We start from the raw sequence: 21,840 nt of genomic DNA on the forward strand, positions 1-21,840 counted from the left end.
TCACACTAATACACACTGATACTCTCACACTAATACACACTGATACCCTCACAACGATACACTCTCACACTAATACACACTGATACCCTCACAGTAATACACTCTCACACTAATACACACTGATACCCTCACAACGATACACTCACACTAATACACACTGATACTATCACACTAATACACACTGGTACCCTCACAACGATACACTCTCACACTAATACACACTGATACCCTCACACTGATACACTCTCACACTAATACACACTGATACTCTCACACTAATACACACTGATACCCTCACAGTAATACACTCTCACACTAATACACACTGATACTCTCACGATACACTCTCACACTAATACACACTGATACCCTCTCAACGATACATTCGCACACTAATACACACTGATACCCTCACAACAATACATTCTCACACTAATACACACTGATACCCTAACAACGATACACTCTCACTAATACACACTGATACTCTCACACGAATACACACTGATACCCTCACAACGATACACTCTCACACTAATACACACTGATACCCTGACAATGATACACTCTCACACGAATACACACTGATACTATTACACTAATACACACTGATACCCTCACAATGATACACTCTCACACTAATACACACTGATACCCTCACACTGATACACTCTCACACTAATACACACTGATACTCTCACAACGATACACTCTCACACTAATACACACTGATACCCTCACAACGATACACTCTCACACTAAAACGCACTGATACCCTCACACTAATACACACTGATACCCTCACAACAATCACACTCTCACACTAATACACACTGATACTCTCACACTAATACACACTGATACCCTCACAACGATACACGCTCACACGAATACACACTGATACCCTCACAACGATACACTCTCACACGAATACACACTGATACTCACACACTAATACACACTGATACCCTCACAAAGATACACTCTCACACAAATACACACTGATACCCTCACAACGATACTCTCACACTAATACACACTGATACCCTCACAACGATACACTCTCACACTAATACACACTGATACCCTCACAACGATACACTCTCACACTAATACACACTGATACCCTCACACTAATACACACTGATACCCTCACAACAACCACACTCTCACACTAATACACACTGATACTCTCACACTAATACACACTGATACCCTCACAACGATACACGCTCACACGAATACACACTGATACCCTCACAACGGTACACTCTCACACGAATACACACTGATACTCACACACTAATACACACTGATACCCTCACAACGATACACTCACACTAATACACACTGATACTCTCACACGAATACACACTGATACCCTCACAACGATACACTCTCACACTAATACACACTGATACCCTGACAATGATACACTCTCACACGAATACACACTGATACTATCACACTAATACACACTGATACCCTCACAATGATACACTCTCACACTAATACACACTGATACCCTCACACTGATACACTCTCACACTAATACACACTGATACCCTCACAACGATACACTCTCACACTAATACACACTGATACTCTCACACTAATACACACTGATACCCTCACAACGATACACTCTCTCACTAATACACACTGATACCCTTACAATGATACACTCACACTAATACACACTGATACTATCACACTAATACACACTGATACCCTCACAAAGATACACTCTCACACTAATACACACTGATACCCTCACAACGATACACTCACACTAATACACACTGATACTATCACACTAATACACACTGGTACCCTCACAACGATACACTCTCACACTAATACACACTGATACCCTCACACTGATACACTCTCACACTAATACACACTGATACTCTCACACTAATACACACTGATACCCTCACAGTAATACACTCTCACACTAATACACACTGATACTCTCACGATACACTCTCACACTAATACACACTGATACCCTCTCAACGATACATTCGCACACTAATACACACTGATACCCTCACAACAATACATTCTCACACTAATACACACTGATACCCTAACAACGATACACTCTCACTAATACACACTGATACTCTCACACGAATACACACTGATACCCTCACAACGATACACTCTCACACTAATACACACTGATACCCTGACAATGATACACTCTCACACGAATACACACTGATACTATTACACTAATACACACTGATACCCTCACAATGATACACTCTCACACTAATACACACTGATACCCTCACACTGATACACTCTCACACTAATACACACTGATACTCTCACAACGATACACTCTCACACTAATACACACTGATACCCTCACAACGATACACTCTCACACTAAAACGCACTGATACCCTCACACTAATACACACTGATACCCTCACAACAATCACACTCTCACACTAATACACACTGATACTCTCACACTAATACACACTGATACCCTCACAACGATACACGCTCACACGAATACACACTGATACCCTCACAACGATACACTCTCACACGAATACACACTGATACTCACACACTAATACACACTGATACCCTCACAAAGATACACTCTCACACAAATACACACTGATACCCTCACAACGATACTCTCACACTAATACACACTGATACCCTCACAACGATACACTCTCACACTAATACACACTGATACCCTCACAACGATACACTCTCACACTAATACACACTGATACCCTCACACTAATACACACTGATACCCTCACAACAACCACACTCTCACACTAATACACACTGATACTCTCACACTAATACACACTGATACCCTCACAACGATACACGCTCACACGAATACACACTGATACCCTCACAACGGTACACTCTCACACGAATACACACTGATACTCACACACTAATACACACTGATACCCTCACAACGATACACTCACACTAATACACACTGATACTCTCACACGAATACACACTGATACCCTCACAACGATACACTCTCACACTAATACACACTGATACCCTGACAATGATACACTCTCACACGAATACACACTGATACTATCACACTAATACACACTGATACCCTCACAATGATACACTCTCACACTAATACACACTGATACCCTCACACTGATACACTCTCACACTAATACACACTGATACCCTCACAACGATACACTCTCACACTAATACACACTGATACTCTCACACTAATACACACTGATACCCTCACAACGATACACTCTCTCACTAATACACACTGATACCCTTACAATGATACACTCACACTAATACACACTGATACTATCACACTAATACACACTGATACCCTCACAAAGATACACTCTCACACTAATACACACTGATACCCTCACAACGATACACTCACACTAATACACACTGATACTATCACACTAATACACACTGGTACCCTCACAACGATACACTCTCACACTAATACACACTGATACCCTCACACTGATACACTCTCACACTAATACACACTGATACTCTCACACTAATACACACTGATACCCTCACAGTAATACACTCTCACACTAATACACACTGATACTCTCACGATACACTCTCACACTAATACACACTGATACCCTCTCAACGATACATTCGCACACTAATACACACTGATACCCTCACAACAATACATTCTCACACTAATACACACTGATACCCTAACAACGATACACTCTCACACTAATACACACTGATACCCTCACAACGATACACTCTCACACTAATACACACTGATACCCTCACAACGATACATTCTCACACTAATACACACTGATACTCTCACACTAATACACGCTGATACTCTCACACTAATACACACTGATACCCTCACAGCAATACACTCTCACACTAATACACACTGATACTCTCACACTAATACACACTGATACCCTCACAACGATACATTCTCACACTAATACACACTGATACTCTCACACTAATACACGCTGATACTCTCACACTAATACACACTGATACTCTCACAGCAATACACTCTCACACTAATACACACTGATACTCTCACACTAATACACACTGATACCCTCACAACGATACACTCTCACACTAATACACACTGATACCCTCACAACGATACACTCTCACACTAATACACTTTATAACAACTCTTACAGTGAAGAGGCACAGACTGACACAAGCACAGACCCCCAAATGTTTGCTTACAAATGTTTTATATTTGTTTAAATGCCATAATAGCTGCCAGCACGTATGGGGTGTGGCAGAAAAAAACTGGCCAGGCGTCTCTCTGTTCAGCCTCTCCCACAATCACTCAGCTCCTCCCCAAACTGCTTAGCCCCTCCCCCAATCACTCAGCTCCTCCCCAATTTGCTCAGCTCCTCCCCCAACCCCTTTTTAATTAACTAGTCATTCATGAGTATATAATTTATGTAATACATAAATATAATTGATATATTACCTATATATTGTGTGTGTGCATGCATTCTCAGGTGTGTGTGTCCAGAGGGGTTTGAAGGTGAGCAGTGTGAGATAAATATTGATGACTGTGAAGACAATGACTGTGAGAACAACTCCACCTGTGTGGACGGCATTAACAACTACACCTGTCTCTGCTCACCTGAGTATACAGGTAATTACACCAGGGGGCACTAGTGAGCCATCCTATCAGTCGTGCTGCGTGTGCTTCCTGTGTTTAACTGCCTACTGCTGTTGCTGATGCTAACTTGCTTTGCTTTCACTAACTGGTCAAACATACATCTCTCTCTCTTTCTCTCTCTCTCTTCTCTCACCTTCTCTCTCTCTCTATCTCTATCTCTTTCTGTCCTGTTGGTTTTTCCATTTCTGTCTCCTTTGCTAGCTGCTAATAACAATGAAGTGGAGAAAGGTTAGTTGCTGTTTCTCTGTCTTTCTTCATTCCTCCTTCCTGTGTGTGTTTGCGTGTGTGTCTGTGTGTGTCATCTCTGCTCTTTCTATTAGAAGGTCATTTCTAACACTGCTTGCTGGTTTATGTTACTGTTCATTATGCTGTACAGTAAACATATGTAAGATGTGATCACAAACACACTCTTGCGTGCACACACACATAGGATCAAGTGCAACATTTTATAAATAAAGGCTTTATTTAATAATGAACATCTATGACCATGGTGTGTGTGTGTGTGTGTGTATGCGTGTGTGCGTGCGTGTGTAGGAGAGCTATGTGAAGATAAGCGGGATTTCTGTGCTGTCGAACTGAATAAGTGCCAACACGACTCCAAGTGTATCCTCACTGCTCATGGCTTCAAGTGAGTCTAACGGTCATTCATCATCCCTTTCAGGACTGTGTGTGTGTGTGTGTGTGTGTGTGTGTGTGTGTTATTACTGTCCACACTCCAGGTTTTTCTGAAGTCTGGGATACCTTGGGTGTGAGGGTTGGATGAGGGGATGAAACCAAAGACAAAGGGAGCTGTTCAGGTCTTCTTAATCCTGATCATCGTCCCACTGCCACGTCAGTCACCCATCAGCCTGCAGTCACTACACAGACCTGACTGTAATTAAAATGATTCTGTATAAAGGGGGAAGGGTCAGTCTGTGGTTCTACTAGACCACAAAGGTTCAGTGTGTGGTTCTCCTAGACCGCACACAGCAGAACCTGAACTGGCATTTCTGGATGGGCCAGATGGGCCCAGATGGGCCGCCAGTTGCCCATCCCTGATCTACACGCTCCACCATGGAGTCTACAGCACATATCACCATCTACACGCTCCACCATGGAGTCTACAGTACATATCACCATCTACACGCTCCACTATGGAGTCTACAACACACTCCACCATCTACACGCTCCACCATGGAGTCTACACCACATATAACCATCTACACGCTCCACCATGGAGTCTACAGCACATATAACCGTCTACACGCTCCACTATGGAGTCTACAGCACATATAACCATCTACACGCTCCACCATGGAGTCTACAGCACATATAACCATCTACACACTCCACCATGGAGTCTACACCACATATAACCATCTACACGCTCCACCATGGAGTCTACAGCACATATAACCATCTACACGCTCCACCATGGAGTCTACAGCACATATAACCATCTACACGCTCCACCTTGGAGTCTACAGCACATATAACCATCTATACGCTCCACCATGGAGACTACAGCACATATAACCATCTACACGCTCCACCATGGAGTCTACAGCACATATAACCATCTACACGCTCCACCATGGAGTCTACAGCACATATAACCATCTACACACTCCACCATGGAGTCTACACCACATATAACCATCTACACGCTCCACCTTGGAGTCTACAGCACATATAACCATCTACACGCTCCACCTTGGAGTCTACAGCACATATAACCATCTACACGCTCCACCATGGAGTCTACAGCACATATAACCATCTACACGGTCCACCATGGAGTCTACAGCACATATAACCATCTACACGCTCCACCATGGAGTCTACAGCACATATAACCATCTACACACTCCACCATGGAGTCTACACCACATATAACCATCTACACACTCCACCATGGAGTCTACACCACATATAACCATCTACACGCTCCACCATGGAGTCTACAGCACATATAACCATCTATACGCTCCACCATGGAGTCTACACCACATATAACCATCTACACGCTCCACCATGGAGTCTACAGCACATATAACCATCTATACGCTCCACCATGGAGTCTACAGCACATATCACAGCCATCACTAAATGTGGGGAATCAAAATGAGATTAACAAAAATTGCCGACTTTTTTTCTGGATTGACACGGCACACAACCCGCTAATAGCGAATGTAGCTTGTCGCAGGTCAGTGCTAGCTGCGGTATGGTGCACAGGAGAAGCAGGAGACACCCAGGCGTTCCTGAGAGGGATCACGAGCCAGCTGACAACCTCCAACTGTCAATCCCTAAATGAATCCTGTCAATCCCTAAATATATGCTCCCTTCTGAGGGCACATGCTTTAGGTGTTCTAGAAATGCCAGTTCAGGTTCTGCTGTGTGTGGTCTAGGAGAACCACACACTGAACCTTGGAGAATCACAGACTGACCCTTTCCCCCTTTATACAGAATCATTTTAATTACAGTCAGGTCTGTGTAGTGACTTCAGGCTGATGGGTGGGTGCTGGTTTATTAAATATTCTACTACACTCATATCTGATAAAAACCTCCCATAAGTTTTGCAAATGATTTATGAAAAAAAAAAGTTTGATAAACAAGACTCAGTGCTTTAGTATATATATATATATAAAATGTGTGTGTGTGTGTGTGTGTGTGTGTGTGTGTGTGTGTGTGTGTGTGTGTGTAGATGTGAATGTACTCCAGGCTACACAGGAGAGCATTGTGAGCTGGACATTGATGACTGTGTGGACAATAAATGCAGAAATGGTGCTCAGTGTACCGACGCGATCAGTGGCTACACGTGTGTGTGTCCACAAGGGTACAGGTGAGCATACACACACACACACACACACACACGCACACACACACACACACACACACACACACACACACACACACACACACACACACATTTGTGAACACTCAAATGCAAAGTATGCAGTATGCAAAAGCAGATACATATATTGAAGAGGCATGTATATGTGTGTGTGTGTGTGTGTGTGTGTGTGTGTGTGTGTGTGTGTGTCTGTGTGTAGTGGGTTGTTCTGTGAGTTCTCTCCTCCCATGGTGTTACCTAGGACGAGCCCATGTGACAACTATGAATGTGCCAATGGAGCTCAGTGTGTTGTCAAGGATACGGACCCTGTGTGTCACTGTGTCCATGGTTATGAGGGTTTGAGGTGTGAGCATCTGGTCAGCGTCAACTTCATCAGCAGAGACTCTTTCCTGCAGATTCCCTCTGGACTCTGGACAGAGCACATTAATATATCTCTGATGGTACACACATACACACACACACACACACACACACACACACACACACACACACACAAGCAGCACATTAATATATCTCTGATGGTACTCACACACACACACACACACACAAGCAGCTCATTAATATATCTCTGATGGTACACACACACACACATACAAGCAACACATTAATATATCTGATGGTACACATACACACACACACACACACACAAAAGCAGCTCATTAATATATTTCTGATGGTACAGACACACACACACACAAAAGCAGCTCATTAATATATCTCTGATGGTACACACACACACACACACATACAAGCAGCACATTCATATATCTGATGGTACACATACACACACACACACACACACACACAAAAGCAGCTCATTAATATATCTCTGATGGTACAGACACACACACACAAAAGCAGCTCATTAATATATCTCTGATGGTATACACACACACACACATACAAGCAGCACATTAATATATCTGATGGTACACATACACACACACACACACACACACACACACACACAAGCAGCACATTAATATATCTCTGATGGTACTCACACACACACACACACACACACACACACACACACACACACACACACACAAGCAGCTCATTAATATATCTCTGCAGGTACACACACACAAGAGGACATTAATATATATCTGATTGTACACACACACACACACACACACACACAAGCAGCACAGTAATATATCTCTGAAGGTACACACACAAACCAGTGATATGTAAGTCTGACGTGTGTGTGTGTGTGTGTGTGTGTGTGTGTGTGTGTGTGTGTGTGTGTGTGTGTGTGTGTGTGTGTGTGTGTGTGTGTGTGTGTGTATAGATTGCTACTGACGAGGACAGTGGAATGCTGTTGTATAAAGCAGACAGTGAGCAGATAGCTGTAGAGCTGTACAGAGGGAGACTGAGGGTGAGCTACAACACAGGCTCCCTCCCCCCCTCAGCCATCTACAGGTACACACACACACACACACTCACACTCACACACACACACACACACACACACACACACACACACACACACACACCAACACCCTAACACATGCTAACACACACCCACTAACACACATGTACACTGTACATACACACATCTTACAGTCTGGACAGCTGCTAATGGGCTCACTTGATGTATGTGTGTACAACCTTTAAGAATGACCTTTCTGTGTGTGTGTGTGTGTGTGTGTGTGTGTGTGTGTGTGTGTGTGTGTGTGTGTGTGTGTGTGTGTGTGTGTGTGTGTTCAGTGCAGAGACGATAAACGATGGTAGTTTCCATGCGGTGGAACTAGTAGTGAAGGATCAGTCTCTTTCTCTCTCCATCGACGGTGGAATCGCCAAATCTATCCCCACCATGAACAAGCTCACCCCAGATCCAAGTTCTGCACCCCTCTACCTCGGGGGTATGACACACACACACGCACACACACACACACACACACACACACACACACACACACACACACACACACACACACACACACACTCAGTCACTACCATGACCTCGGGAGCATGTTAAACCCCCACCCATGCAGACTCCACCTCTTCCCCAGGTCTGCCTATGCAGGCGGGCGTGGCTTCTCTCCACCAAGGCCCCGCCTCCGCACGCAACGGCTCCAGTTTCCACGGCTGCATTCGGAACCTCTTCATCAACGAGCGTCTTCAGGACCTGTCCGTGTTCCTGCTGCAGGACGGCGTGGTGCCCGGATGCCAGCCGTGCCAGCGGAGTGTGTGTGCGCACGGTGTGTGCCACGCCACCGGACACGCCTCCTTCAGCTGCGAGTGTGAACCCGGCTGGACAGGTCAGCTCTGTGACCTACAGGTCAACGACCCCTGTCAGGGCAACAAGTGAGTGCTTCACACAAACACACCTGTAAACACAAGTGTGCATAACTGCGTGTGAACACAGATATGTCCGTCCGTGTGTGTGTGTGTGTGTGTGTGTGTGTGTGTGTGTGTTACAGCTCACTTCATTGCCCTACAGTCTGACTGCTCTCCCCCCCAGGTGTGTTCATGGCACCTGTGTGCCCATCAACTCGTACTCGTACAGCTGCCGCTGTGAGCCGGGTTACGCGGGCGTGCTGTGTGAGGAGGAGGAGAGTGTGAGTGTGTGTCACACGCTGGCCTGCAAACACGGGCACTGCCGCATCTCTGGCCTGGGCACCGCCTACTGCCAGTGTAGCAGTGGATACACTGGAGCACACTGTGATAAAGGTACAGGACACACACACACACACACACACACACACACACACATACCACACACACACACCACACACACACATAACACACACACACACACATATACCACAAACACACACTCACACACACACCACACACACATACCACAAACACACACTCAAATATTATTTGTTAACTACTTGATTTGAAATCTGATGGTCTCATTTTGTTGGTGTTTTCTGCATTGAACATTAATCCTAACATACGCTGTTGATGTACACTACTCCTAACTTATGCTGTTGTTGTACACTACTCCTAACATACACTGTTGTTGTACACTACTCCTAACATACGCTGCTGTTGTACACTACTCCTAACTTACGCTGTTGTTGTACACTACTCCTAACATACACTGTTGTTGTACACTACTCCTAACTTACGCTGTTGTTGTACACTACTCCTAACTTACGCTGTTGTTGTACACTACTCCTAACATACACTGTTGTTGTACACTACTCCTAACTTACACTGTTGTTGTACACTACTCCTAACATACGCTGTTGTTGTACACTACTCCTAACATATGCTGTTGTTGTACACTACTCTTAACTTACGCTGTTGTTGTACACTACTCTTAACTTACGCTGTTGTTGTACACTACTCTTAACTTACACTGTTGTTGTACACTACTCCTAACTTACACTGTTGTTGTACACTACTCCTTCACCTCTCTTCCCTTCACGCCGTGGCCTTCTTTATTAACTCCGTAACCTCTGCTTGTTTAAAGCTGCCCCTGAACGCACCCTGGACCCAGCTGGGGTTCACCAGGTGAGGCTGGTCTGTGCATGCTTGTCTTTAGTCTTGTGCCCAGTAACCAATCACTGCAGATCAACTCAACCAATATCCACATATTCTCTCTGTCCTCACTCTACTACCCTGTGTTCTCTCTGTCCTTACTCTACTACCCTCTGTGTTCTCTGTGTCCTCACTCTACTACCCTCTGTGTTCTGTGTCTTCACTCTACTACCCTCTGTGTTCTCTGTGTCCTCACTCTACTACCCTCTGTGTTCTGTGTCCTCACTCTACTACCCTCTGTGTTCTATGTCCTCATTCTACTACCCTCTGTGTTCTCTGTGTCCTCACTCTACTACCCCCTGTGTTCTGTGTCCTCATTCTACTACCCTCTGTGTTCTCTGTGTCCTCACTCTACTACCCTCTGTGTTCTGCGTCCTCACTCTACTACCCCCTGTGTTCTGTGTCCTCATTCTACTACCCTCTGTGTTCTCTGTGTCCTCACTCTACTACCCTCTGTGTTCTGTGTCCTCACTCTACTACCCTCTGTGTTCTGTGTCCTCACTCTACTACCCTCTGTGTTCTCTGTGTCCTCACTCTACTACCCTCTGTGTTCTCTCTGTCCTCACTCCACTACCCTCTGTGTTCTGCGTCCTCACTCTACTACCCCCTGTGTTCTGTGTCCTCTGTGTCCTCACTCTACTACCCTCTGTGTTCTGTGTCCTCACTCTACTACCCTCTGTGTTCTCTGTGTCCTCACTCTACTACCCTCTGTGTTCTCTGTGTCCTCACTCTACTACCCTCTGTGTTCTGTGTCCTCACTCTACTACCCTCTGTGTTCTGTGTCCTCACTCTACTACCCTCTGTGTTCTGTCCTCACTCTACTACCCTCTGTGTTCTGTGTCCTCACTCTACTACCCTCTGTGTTCTCTGTGTCCTCACTCTACTACCCTCTGTGTTCTCTCTGTCCTCACTCCACTACCCTCTGTGTTCTGCGTCCTCACTCTACTACCCCCTGTGTTCTGTGTCCTCATTCTACTACCCTCTGTGTTCTCTGTGTCCTCACTCTACTACCCTCTGTGTTCTGTGTCCTCACTCTACTACCCTCTGTGTTCTCTGTGTCCTCACTCTACTACCCTCTGTGTTCTGTGTCCTCACTCTACTACCCTCTGTGTTCTGTGTCCTCACTCTACTACCCTCTGTGTTCTGTCCTCACTCTACTACCCTCTGTGTTCTCTGTGTCCTCACTCTACTACCCTCTGTGTTCTGTGTCTTCACTCTACTACCCTCTGTGTTCTCTGTGTCCTCACTCTACTACCCTCTGTGTTCTGTGTCCTCACTCTACTACCCTCTGTGTTCTATGTCCTCATTCTACTACCCTCTGTGTTCTGTGTCCTCACTCTACTACCCTCTGTTCTGTGTCCTCATTCTACTACCCTCTGTGTTCTCTGTGTCCTCACTCTACTACCCTCTGTGTTCTGCGTCCTCACTCTACTACCCCCTGTGTTCTGTGTCCTCATTCTACTACCCTCTGTGTTCTCTGTGTCCTCACTCTACTACCCTCTGTGTTCTCTGTGTCCTCACTCTACTACCCTCTGTGTTCTGTGTCCTCACTCTACTACCCTCTGTGTTCTGTGTCCTCACTCTACTACCCTCTGTGTTCTCTGTGTCCTCACTCTACTACCCTCTGTGTTCTCTCTGTCCTCACTCCACTACCCTCTGTGTTCTGCGTCCTCACTCTACTACCCCCTGTGTTCTGTGTCCTCATTCTACTACCCTCTGTGTTCTCTGTGTCCTCACTCTACTACCCTCTGTGTTCTGTGTCCTCACTCTACTACCCTCTGTGTTCTCTGTGTCCTCACTCTACTACCCTCTGTGTTCTCTGTGTCCTCACTCTACTACCCTCTGTGTTCTGTGTCCTCACTCTACTACCCTCTGTGTTCTGTCCTCACTCTACTACCCTCTGTGTTCTGTGTCCTCACTCTACTACCCTCTGTGTTCTCTGTGTCCTCACTCTACTACCCTCTGTGTTCTCTCTGTCCTCACTCCACTACCCTCTGTGTTCTGCATCCTCACTCTACTACCCCCTGTGTTCTGTGTCATCATTCTACTACCCTCTGTGTTCTCTGTGTCCTCACTCTACTACCCTCTGTGTTCTGTGTCCTCACTCTACTACCCTCTGTGTTCTCTGTGTCCTCACTCTACTACCCTCTGTGTTCTCTGTGTCCTCACTCTACTACCCTCTGTGTTCTGTGTCCTCACTCTACTACCCTCTGTGTTCTGTGTCCTCACTCTACTACCCTCTGTGTTCTGTCCTCACTCTACTACCCTCTGTGTTCTCTGTGTCCTCACTCTACTACCCTCTGTGTTCTGTGTCCTCACTCTACTACCCTCTGTGTTCTGTGTCCTCACTCTACTACCCTCTGTGTTCTGTGTCCTCACTCTACTACCCTCTGTGTTCTGTCCTCACTCTACTACCCTCTGTGTTCTGTGTCCTCACTCTACTACCCTCTGTGTTCTGTGTCCTCACTCTACTACCCTCTGTGTTCTCTGTGTCCTCACTCTACTACCCTCTGTGTTCTGTGTCCTCACTCTACTACCCTCTGTGTTCTGTGTCCTCACTCTACTACCCTCTGTGTTCTCTGTGTCCTCACTCTACTACCCTTTGTGTTCTGTGTCCTCAATCTACTACCCTCTGTGTTCTGTGTCCTCACTCTACTACCCTCTGTGTTCTCTGTCCTCACTCTACTACCCTCTGTGTTCTGTGTCCTCACTCTACTACCCTCTGTGTTCTGTGTCCTCACTCTACTACCCTCTGTATTCTGTCCTCACTCTACTACCCTGTGTGTTCTCTGTGTCCTCACTCTACTACCCCCTGTGTTCTGTGTCCTCACTCTACTACCCTCTGTGTTCTCTCTGTCCTCACTCTACTACCCTCTGTGTTCTCTGTGGCATTTTCTTTATTGGACATTTCTTTATGTGACGTCATGGGAAGACTATAAATCGCCAGTCCTATGAGAAGGACCCACGGCATGCAGCTTACAGCTACAGTGCATTCTCTCTCTGTCTGTGTGTGTGTGTGTGTGTGTGTGTGTGTGTAGAGGTGGCATGTCGGGGAGAACGGATCCGAGATCACTATCAGAGGCAGCAGGGCTATGCGGCGTGTCAGACCACGGAGAAGGTCTCCCGCTTAGAATGCAAGGGGAGCTGTGGGGGTGGGGCCTCATGTTGCTCCGCCCTCCGCAGCAAACGCAGGAAATACACCTTTCAGTGCACAGACGGCTCCTCGTTTGTCCAGGAGGTGGAGAAGGTCGTGAAGTGTGGTTGTACAAATTGTCCATCCTAAAACAGAGAGAAATCCTAGCCTTCCCATGATCCTCTCCTCCCCACTTGTCCTGGAGTCTCCTCCCCTTTTTTCTTGTTTTGTTTTTATAAATGTTGATATATATTTTTTTTTGGTCAGTGCTGGACTAATGATTGCTTCCCTCAGAAGAGAAGAATTATTGTAAGATACAGAACAAACCTATTTTTTATTATGAAGTGCAGAAAAAACACAAAAAAGTTTGGGTTCTTTTTTTTTTTTTTGCAGTCATGACAGAACTGTGACTATTTGTTGACCTTCTGGTTTTGCCCCCAACACGTGAGTGAAGACCAGAGGGCAGACGCAGACCTGCACACTCATGCCCCCTCTCCTCCGCGCCCCTCCCCTTCTCTTACGGGTTTTGTTGCATTGCTAACGGCAACATTTCATCAGGACCGACCGGTTGAAGTGAGGTGTCACCATGGAGACAGATACTGAGAGAGGACTGTCTGGAACCCCACAAGTACCATCACTTTCAACCTCGTGACTGACAGTTTATTCACATGTGCGCCCGCACACGCGCCCTCACACACACACACACACACACACACACACACACACACACACACACATACACACACACACGAACGATGTGTATTTATTGTATCAGCAGTACGTTCACAGTTCTTAATCCGTACTCAAATCCCCCACTTCTCCCAGTTAAGGCTGATGCCTCTTAATATATATTAATTTATATTTGTCCTCTTAACAATGTAGGTCACACATTAGCTTACAGAGTAGGATAACTAACGTCGTGTTTTCTTCATTCAGAGGTTGGTTTGACCAATGACACTGTTGTGTTTACCGGATTTTTAAAGAGGAGAGAATGAACAAGCATAAGACCGTAGTGGTGTTTTGAATCTTCAAACGTGAAGTGAAAACATTGTATATTTTTTGTCGAATATCCTTAAACTTTGTATGGTGACAGAGATGTAATTGACATTAGAGTTGAAACACATAGCTTCCTCCCACCCCTGTGTGTTTCCACCTGAAGCCCACTGTATGCTGGCCGGGGAAGTAACTGTAGCTCCCATAGACGTCCATAAACCTCTTTTGAAGATGTTTCTCATTGCAGATACTTTTAACTATATAAATAGAAAGAAAAACTGTGATTTTTTAATGATACTACTTTAATACCACCCTCTTCCTCCCCTTCTGTTAACATGTTGCTGCTAAATTGGTATTGTAGACCTGATGATGATGACGTGTATTGTAGACCTGGGTGGTGATGACGATGAAGATGACGTTTTATTGTAGACCTGGGTGATGATGATGATGATGATGATGATGATGTGTATTGTAGACCTGGGTGGTGATGATGGTGATGATGATGATGATGTTGTAGGGGATGGTGCTCGTTAGGCGTTGAGCACATTATCTTACTGGTCTTTAAATAAAGATGTTCCTTCCTTGTACCATGTGATTTCTTTATAGATAGAGTTTTCGCCATGACACAAATCTTCTTGAATAATACCCTTAAATGTACTTAACCACAAGTAAATGTATACGTTAAATTGAATACACAATAAGATATTTGAAATACCACATATACAAGTAAAGTGTCATGACATGTAATGGCCTCTAGATGGTGACAACGACGCTCTATTTGTCTTAGCCGTAAGTGAGAGCGTGTGGAATGAAAGGCCCATTAACTGTAATTAAACATGTACAATCAAATATTTTCCAGAGGTAGACATTCATCTACAGTGCACCTGGCATCGCAGTTAAATCGAGATAGAAATATAGATCAAAATCAATATTTTTATTTCACATTGGTTGTTTGCTAATGATGTGTATATGCTACTTGTATATGGTTCAGTAATTGGTCTCCATTACAAGAGTTACTGTGCTGCAGGAATGAATGCATACTTGAGTTTAGGGGTGCACCTTTCACCCTGAAAGGGGGCATGAGCGAGCTTGCGCATGAGTATGTGGCTTTGTGGGAAAAACCTTGCCTCATACGCATGAGGTTTCTGGTTCAAATCCAGCCTTGTCTATATGCCGCTTGGAGGTCTGATAGCAGGGTTGGTTGGCAGAGGAAACTGTGAGGGCTTCAACCCTCTTAAAAGATGGGGTCAGTTTCATAGTTGACTTTATAGAATAAAATCAGAGTGGGGGGGTTGTAGTCAGTGGTGGACAGTAACGAAGTAAATGTAATTGGTTACTGTACTTAAGTAACTTCCATGTATCTGTACTTTACTCAAGTACTTTTATTTGGTAAGACTTTATACTTTTACTTTACTACATTTCAAAGCGAAACTTTTTACTTTTCACTTCGTTACATTTACAGAAACATATCGTTCCTTTTTTATTTTTAAATCAACGCTTAATAAAATACCGAAAGATCAAAGTCTACCGTGTCACAGACTATAACCAATTAGCGCTCAGTAAGAGATTAAGATTTGTACGCTAAATGGCTGAGGATCTGACATGGCTGCAACAGATGGCTTCCCCCAACACCCCTGGCCTTATTTAGCCCAACTGTTTGAATTCCTCGAAAAGAAAAATGATTCGTATTCCTTCAAGTGTCTCCTCTGCATTCCGAAGAACACATCGCTGTCATCATTTATGAACTCGCCGTCAAACTTGAAAAAACACATCGAGGTAAGTTCGCCATTAGATGAGTACTACCAGCAGGGTGGTTTATATACCCTGGTTAATTATATCACATTGAAGTACACTACATTTAACATGTGCTTTTATCCAAAGCAGTGTGCTAGTACCCAAATTGCAATCTGTGGAGATGCTTAGCGCCAGTTTAACACAGGAAACTCCCACATCAAACGTTAAAGCCGTGGACACATACACGCGAATTTGGCCAAGTGAAGCGATCTTCGCAATTCATTCCTATGAGGGAGGCGAAGGCAAACAAATATGATTATTTGTTTTTTATATGTATTTTAATAATTAAAAATTATTATTATTAAAATGATTATTAATTATTTACGCAATAATACACTCGAGGTTCGTGCTATAACGTAATATTGGCACTGCTGTGCTGCGGTCGTAGGCATGAGGCCGCAGGCCGAGTCCCGTAGATCAGCACAGCAGTGCCAATATTACACGTTATAGCACGAACCTCGAGTGTATTATTGCGATTATACTACAGTTCAATTATCGCTGTTTATTTAAAGATTTTGAGTTAAAGAGGACGAGAAAATACGACCTGTTTGGTTAAAACACTACGTCAGTTAAAATAGTTCCATTCAATGGCTCGCTGCTAAACTTATAATATAAAACAATATATTATGATTGGTGAGAAAAACCACAATCGCAACAAGCAATGCCACTGCACTGTATTTAAAATGATTTACTAGCAGGAAGAATGTGATTATCATTATTATTAAAATCACTCAATTATTATTTTTTTTGTGTACAACACTGGAACAGCCTTACCCAATAAATATTATAGAGGTAAATATACACAAAAACAACTGTTGATAAAATTGTATTTATTAAAAATAAAGTAAAAACCCATAAATATATATAAGCGTTATAAACCTTGGCTCATTGGAGGAATCAGGCTGGTCATTTATAGCTTCATCCTCCAGTTTCAGATCGAAACAAATGCTTTCGAAGCCAATAGATTTAATCAAATCCCTGTAATTCATTTTGATAATGTTGCTGCTTGTTTGTAGTTGCACTGTTTGGCTTGTAAACGCTGCTTCGTTGCTAGGTTACCTGTATGTGGCGGAGTAATACATGGTGAGCTTCGGTTACAGTGCTATAACCTATAACGTGTAATATTGGCACGCCTAGATCGCCTCTCAGCCAATCACATTGTAGGGTCGGAACTAACTGTGGTATAATTAAAGATAATATAGTTTTGAGTATTTTGTGTTTACTAGGCAAATGTAAGGCACTGTTTCGTTGTTCACCTGTTGATCGAGTAGGCCTAGTGTAGCCACCCAGCCAGAAAAGACGGTAAAGCCAACTGATGGTTTATGAAGATTTTAATGCCGTGTGGTTTCACAAACACACCGTAAGAGCTATAAAAACGAAATGAATATTATTCATGTGAGACAAACAAACAAAAACCAGTTTCTGTTGATTAATTAAAGGCACAGAAAAAGAAAATGTTAGGTTGACTGACACTACTGCCGTGACAGAAAACCCAGTTTCAACATACGGTAGCCTCGTTAGCATCGCAGTTAGCGAACATTACAACTTGTACAGATGAGTTTAAGGATACATATAAAACAATACATACTTTATAACGGTAGACACGAACTTCAAAACATAAATTTAATCAATCAAATACCTTGTTCCCGTTCCAGCTAGGGGCTAAATTTTTAAATCCATGCGTCCATTTCACCACTCACAGATTTCCGTTATTTTGTCGTGTTCGCATTAGCGCAGATTAACTGAAAGTGATTCACGCGCTCCCTTTAAGTCAAATCAAAACATTCTTTTAAGCGATGACAAAATAAAAGTACCGTAAACCATCAAAAAGAAAACTGCATAAATTAAACTAGTGTGGACTTGAGGTATTATAAAACTGAATAACTGAGTTATTTAAATAACCGTTACACCTAGTGGTTTTGATGTGATGCTAAGAAAAAAAAGGTTTTTACTTTTACTTTTAATACTTAAGTATTTTTGAAGGCAGATACTTTTGTACTTCTACTCAAGTAAAAAAGTGAGGTGAATACTTTTACTTTTACTTGAGTAATATTCAATGCAAGGTAACTGTACTTTTACTCAAGTACATAATTGGTGTACTTCGTCCACCACTGGTTGTAGTTTTCTAGAGCATCACATCTCACGGCAAAGCAATTTGGCTCACTATTAGAAGTGTGATTGAACACGTTCATGATGCTTGAAAATGATACTACTCGGAAGCTTGATTTAATAAAGTAATTGGTTGTCGGAACCGATTTATCATTTAATTGGAAAATCTTACCTTACTCATGACGACAGGCAAACGGTTGTAGTTGACAACGAACAAACATTCATTCATTCAATGTAAAGAAACTGGTTTACTCCATTTTCCTTACGAGTTTTTATTTTTATTTTTGAATCATATGTTTATGCTGCCACCTGGTGGTCAAAGACAGTTTTGCAACATCTTGATCAGAAGAATGCAAGAGTTCGTAGGTTGTTTCCTTTCGGCATAGATCGGGATATAATCACCGATTAGGCTCTTGAAGTATTTCAAGCGTTAGAAACCCCGTTAACTAATGCAGTTCAGGCACCAAAACTGGGAAGCAAATATTGACACTCTTGAACCAAATGCTAGTAGTAATGCTTGTAAATTAGATTGTTTAATTTTCTGGCTTTACATTGATATATACACCAAACGAAAACATCCAAACATTTAAAAATCTTATATTATTGTATCGTTTCCTATTATTGTATCATTTCCAATGGTAAGGCATTTTAATACTAACAGACACTGAATTGACATTGTAATGACTGTTTGCATTGTCAGTTGTTGCTATGGCAGCAGTGAAACTACTAAACTAAAGTTAACACACTAGTGGAATTAATGTTCTGATTTAATGTTCTGAATGAATGTTCTGATCTACTTTTTCAACAAATATGAATTGCTGCTGAACGTCTAATGCTGCTAGTTCCTCTACCACTCAGAAGAGGGCGCTAATTGTCTTTTGCTGGTCACCGCGGGAAAAATGCTCCAAGGAAAAGCAAATTTGCTATAAAAAGGTTTTTAAAAATGCGTAGCTTGCGAAATAAAAGTTTTTGTAAGTGATCTTACTGTAAAATATACAACAGAACACCGGGCATGTATTGGCATATACAGTGAAAGTGTGATACATCGTAATCTGCAGTTTTCTAACATCCATTTCACTCTTCCATTTCCATAAAACATAAAAAAATGACTATTATATATTTTTAAATATCATTATATATTTTTCCACATCTTTAACAATCTGAAAGTGTTACATGATTATAATAAAGACAACTACAGGAGTGCGAGAGTTCCAAGGCAGTCCATGAGGTGTTTCGCATCTAAAAGGTATTTATTTCCAAGCTTTTCGAATGCTTTGGCCTGCTTAGAGGCACAATACCGCCACCTTGTGGTCAAGATGGTATTTAACCAGTTTTCTCTCAGATCATGTGTTAATCTGTTTTTGTGATTTATATATTGAGTCGAAATTTGAAATGACAAGTAGTTTTAACATCTCATTAAAACACAAGTAACCATTTCGAACCAGGCATCAAAAATGGGAGACAAAAAATAAAACCTGGATTTTGACTAAATACATTTTTGTTTAACCACAATACACTACGTTATATTATCTATCTTAATAATAATAACTTATTTAAATCCACATTAAAATATAAATTATTCCTCATAATTTATATGTAACATTTACAAACTAATTTCATCCCTCCCGCCTTCATCCAGGACACGGGGGCAGTAGCCTAATCAATGAGGTCCAGTTCGTCTCTCCCCAGTTACCTCTTCTTGAGAGAGGTAGTGTAAAATCTCTCCAGCGCGTATTTGGTCTTTCCTGTCTCCTCCCAGGAGGACATGCACTTCCCCAGACCAGCCTGCAGGGAGCATCTGGACCAGAGACCGTATACATAAGTGGGGACGACACGAGTGAAAAGTGAAGCCTCCGTGAGTCTGCTGCCCTCTAGTGGCTGGTTGCAGTACAACTTTTAACCCAGCCCATTCCCATGTAAGTGAACGGGCCGGACGAGAAACTTTAAATTTTTATTACACGTAAAATAAGTTTTTTGAGCAATTATATTTTGTCAATTCTATAAGACCCCATTGCGTTAGTATCTCTCCCAGTGTTTTTCTCTACGATAAACAGATTTTATAGAAGTTATTAAGTGTTATTTAAAGGGTTGTGGCGATAAGGCAGGGCCGGAGTGGGACACTTTTTCAGCACGGGAGTTTCATGCCCAAATCCGGCCCAAAATTATTTTTCCCTCCCAATCGGCCCAAACTAGAGACTGACATGAGCCGGCCCATCGGGAATCCTCCCGAATCTCCCGATTAGCCACTCCGGCTCTGCGATAAGGTGACAGTTAATAGCTGCGTTGTTTGACATCTAATACCAGACGCTCAAACGTGAATGCGCTCGACAGCAAAACTCTCGACAGCAGTATTAAAACATTTTACCTTTGTTTATTTTGTAAAACGTTAAAAGTGTCTATACTTGTGGGCGTATCCTAACGAATGTCGGGGCGGAGATACTGTCCTGCCTACCAGTTCTAATGCGCATGCTCTGGCTTCAATTTTCATCTACTGCGCAAGCGCATCAAAGATGGCGGTGTCCGTGCGGCCATCTTGGTGGCGTCAAAAGTTCACAACGGGAGTCAACGGCGACGTACCGTCCACCGTTAATGGGGAACTACACAGTACTGTAACTTAACCTTGTTCAAAACAACTTTCATCATTAGTGGGGGGCTTGATAAAATTTGTGAAGTGTCTTTATGCAAAAGGAAATGAACGAGTTTAGTATGTTATGTCTTACACATTCCTTTTTTCATAAGAACAAATGACTTGATTCATTTCCA

General features: G+C 43.1%; 1 protein-coding gene across 1 annotated transcript in view; it reads left to right on the forward strand.

Moving 5' to 3' along the window:
• The window catches only part of slit2 (slit homolog 2 (Drosophila)), a 95,449-nt gene extending 79,688 nt beyond the window's left edge, over positions 1 to 15,761 (forward strand). Inside the window, 9 exon segments of the mRNA XM_077016237.1 lie at positions 4,548 to 4,687; positions 5,249 to 5,342; positions 7,398 to 7,535; positions 7,747 to 7,987; positions 8,842 to 8,972; positions 9,261 to 9,415; positions 9,566 to 9,860; positions 10,018 to 10,226; positions 14,087 to 15,761. Of these exon segments, the coding sequence (XP_076872352.1) occupies positions 4,548 to 4,687; positions 5,249 to 5,342; positions 7,398 to 7,535; positions 7,747 to 7,987; positions 8,842 to 8,972; positions 9,261 to 9,415; positions 9,566 to 9,860; positions 10,018 to 10,226; positions 14,087 to 14,331 (1,648 nt within the window). The 3' untranslated portion in view covers positions 14,332 to 15,761.
• Positions 15,762 to 21,840: the final 6,079 nt, after the last annotated feature.

Source organism: Brachyhypopomus gauderio, chromosome 1, assembly GCF_052324685.1.
Source record: "Brachyhypopomus gauderio isolate BG-103 chromosome 1, BGAUD_0.2, whole genome shotgun sequence".
NCBI classification, from domain to species: Eukaryota; Metazoa; Chordata; class Actinopteri; order Gymnotiformes; family Hypopomidae; genus Brachyhypopomus; species Brachyhypopomus gauderio.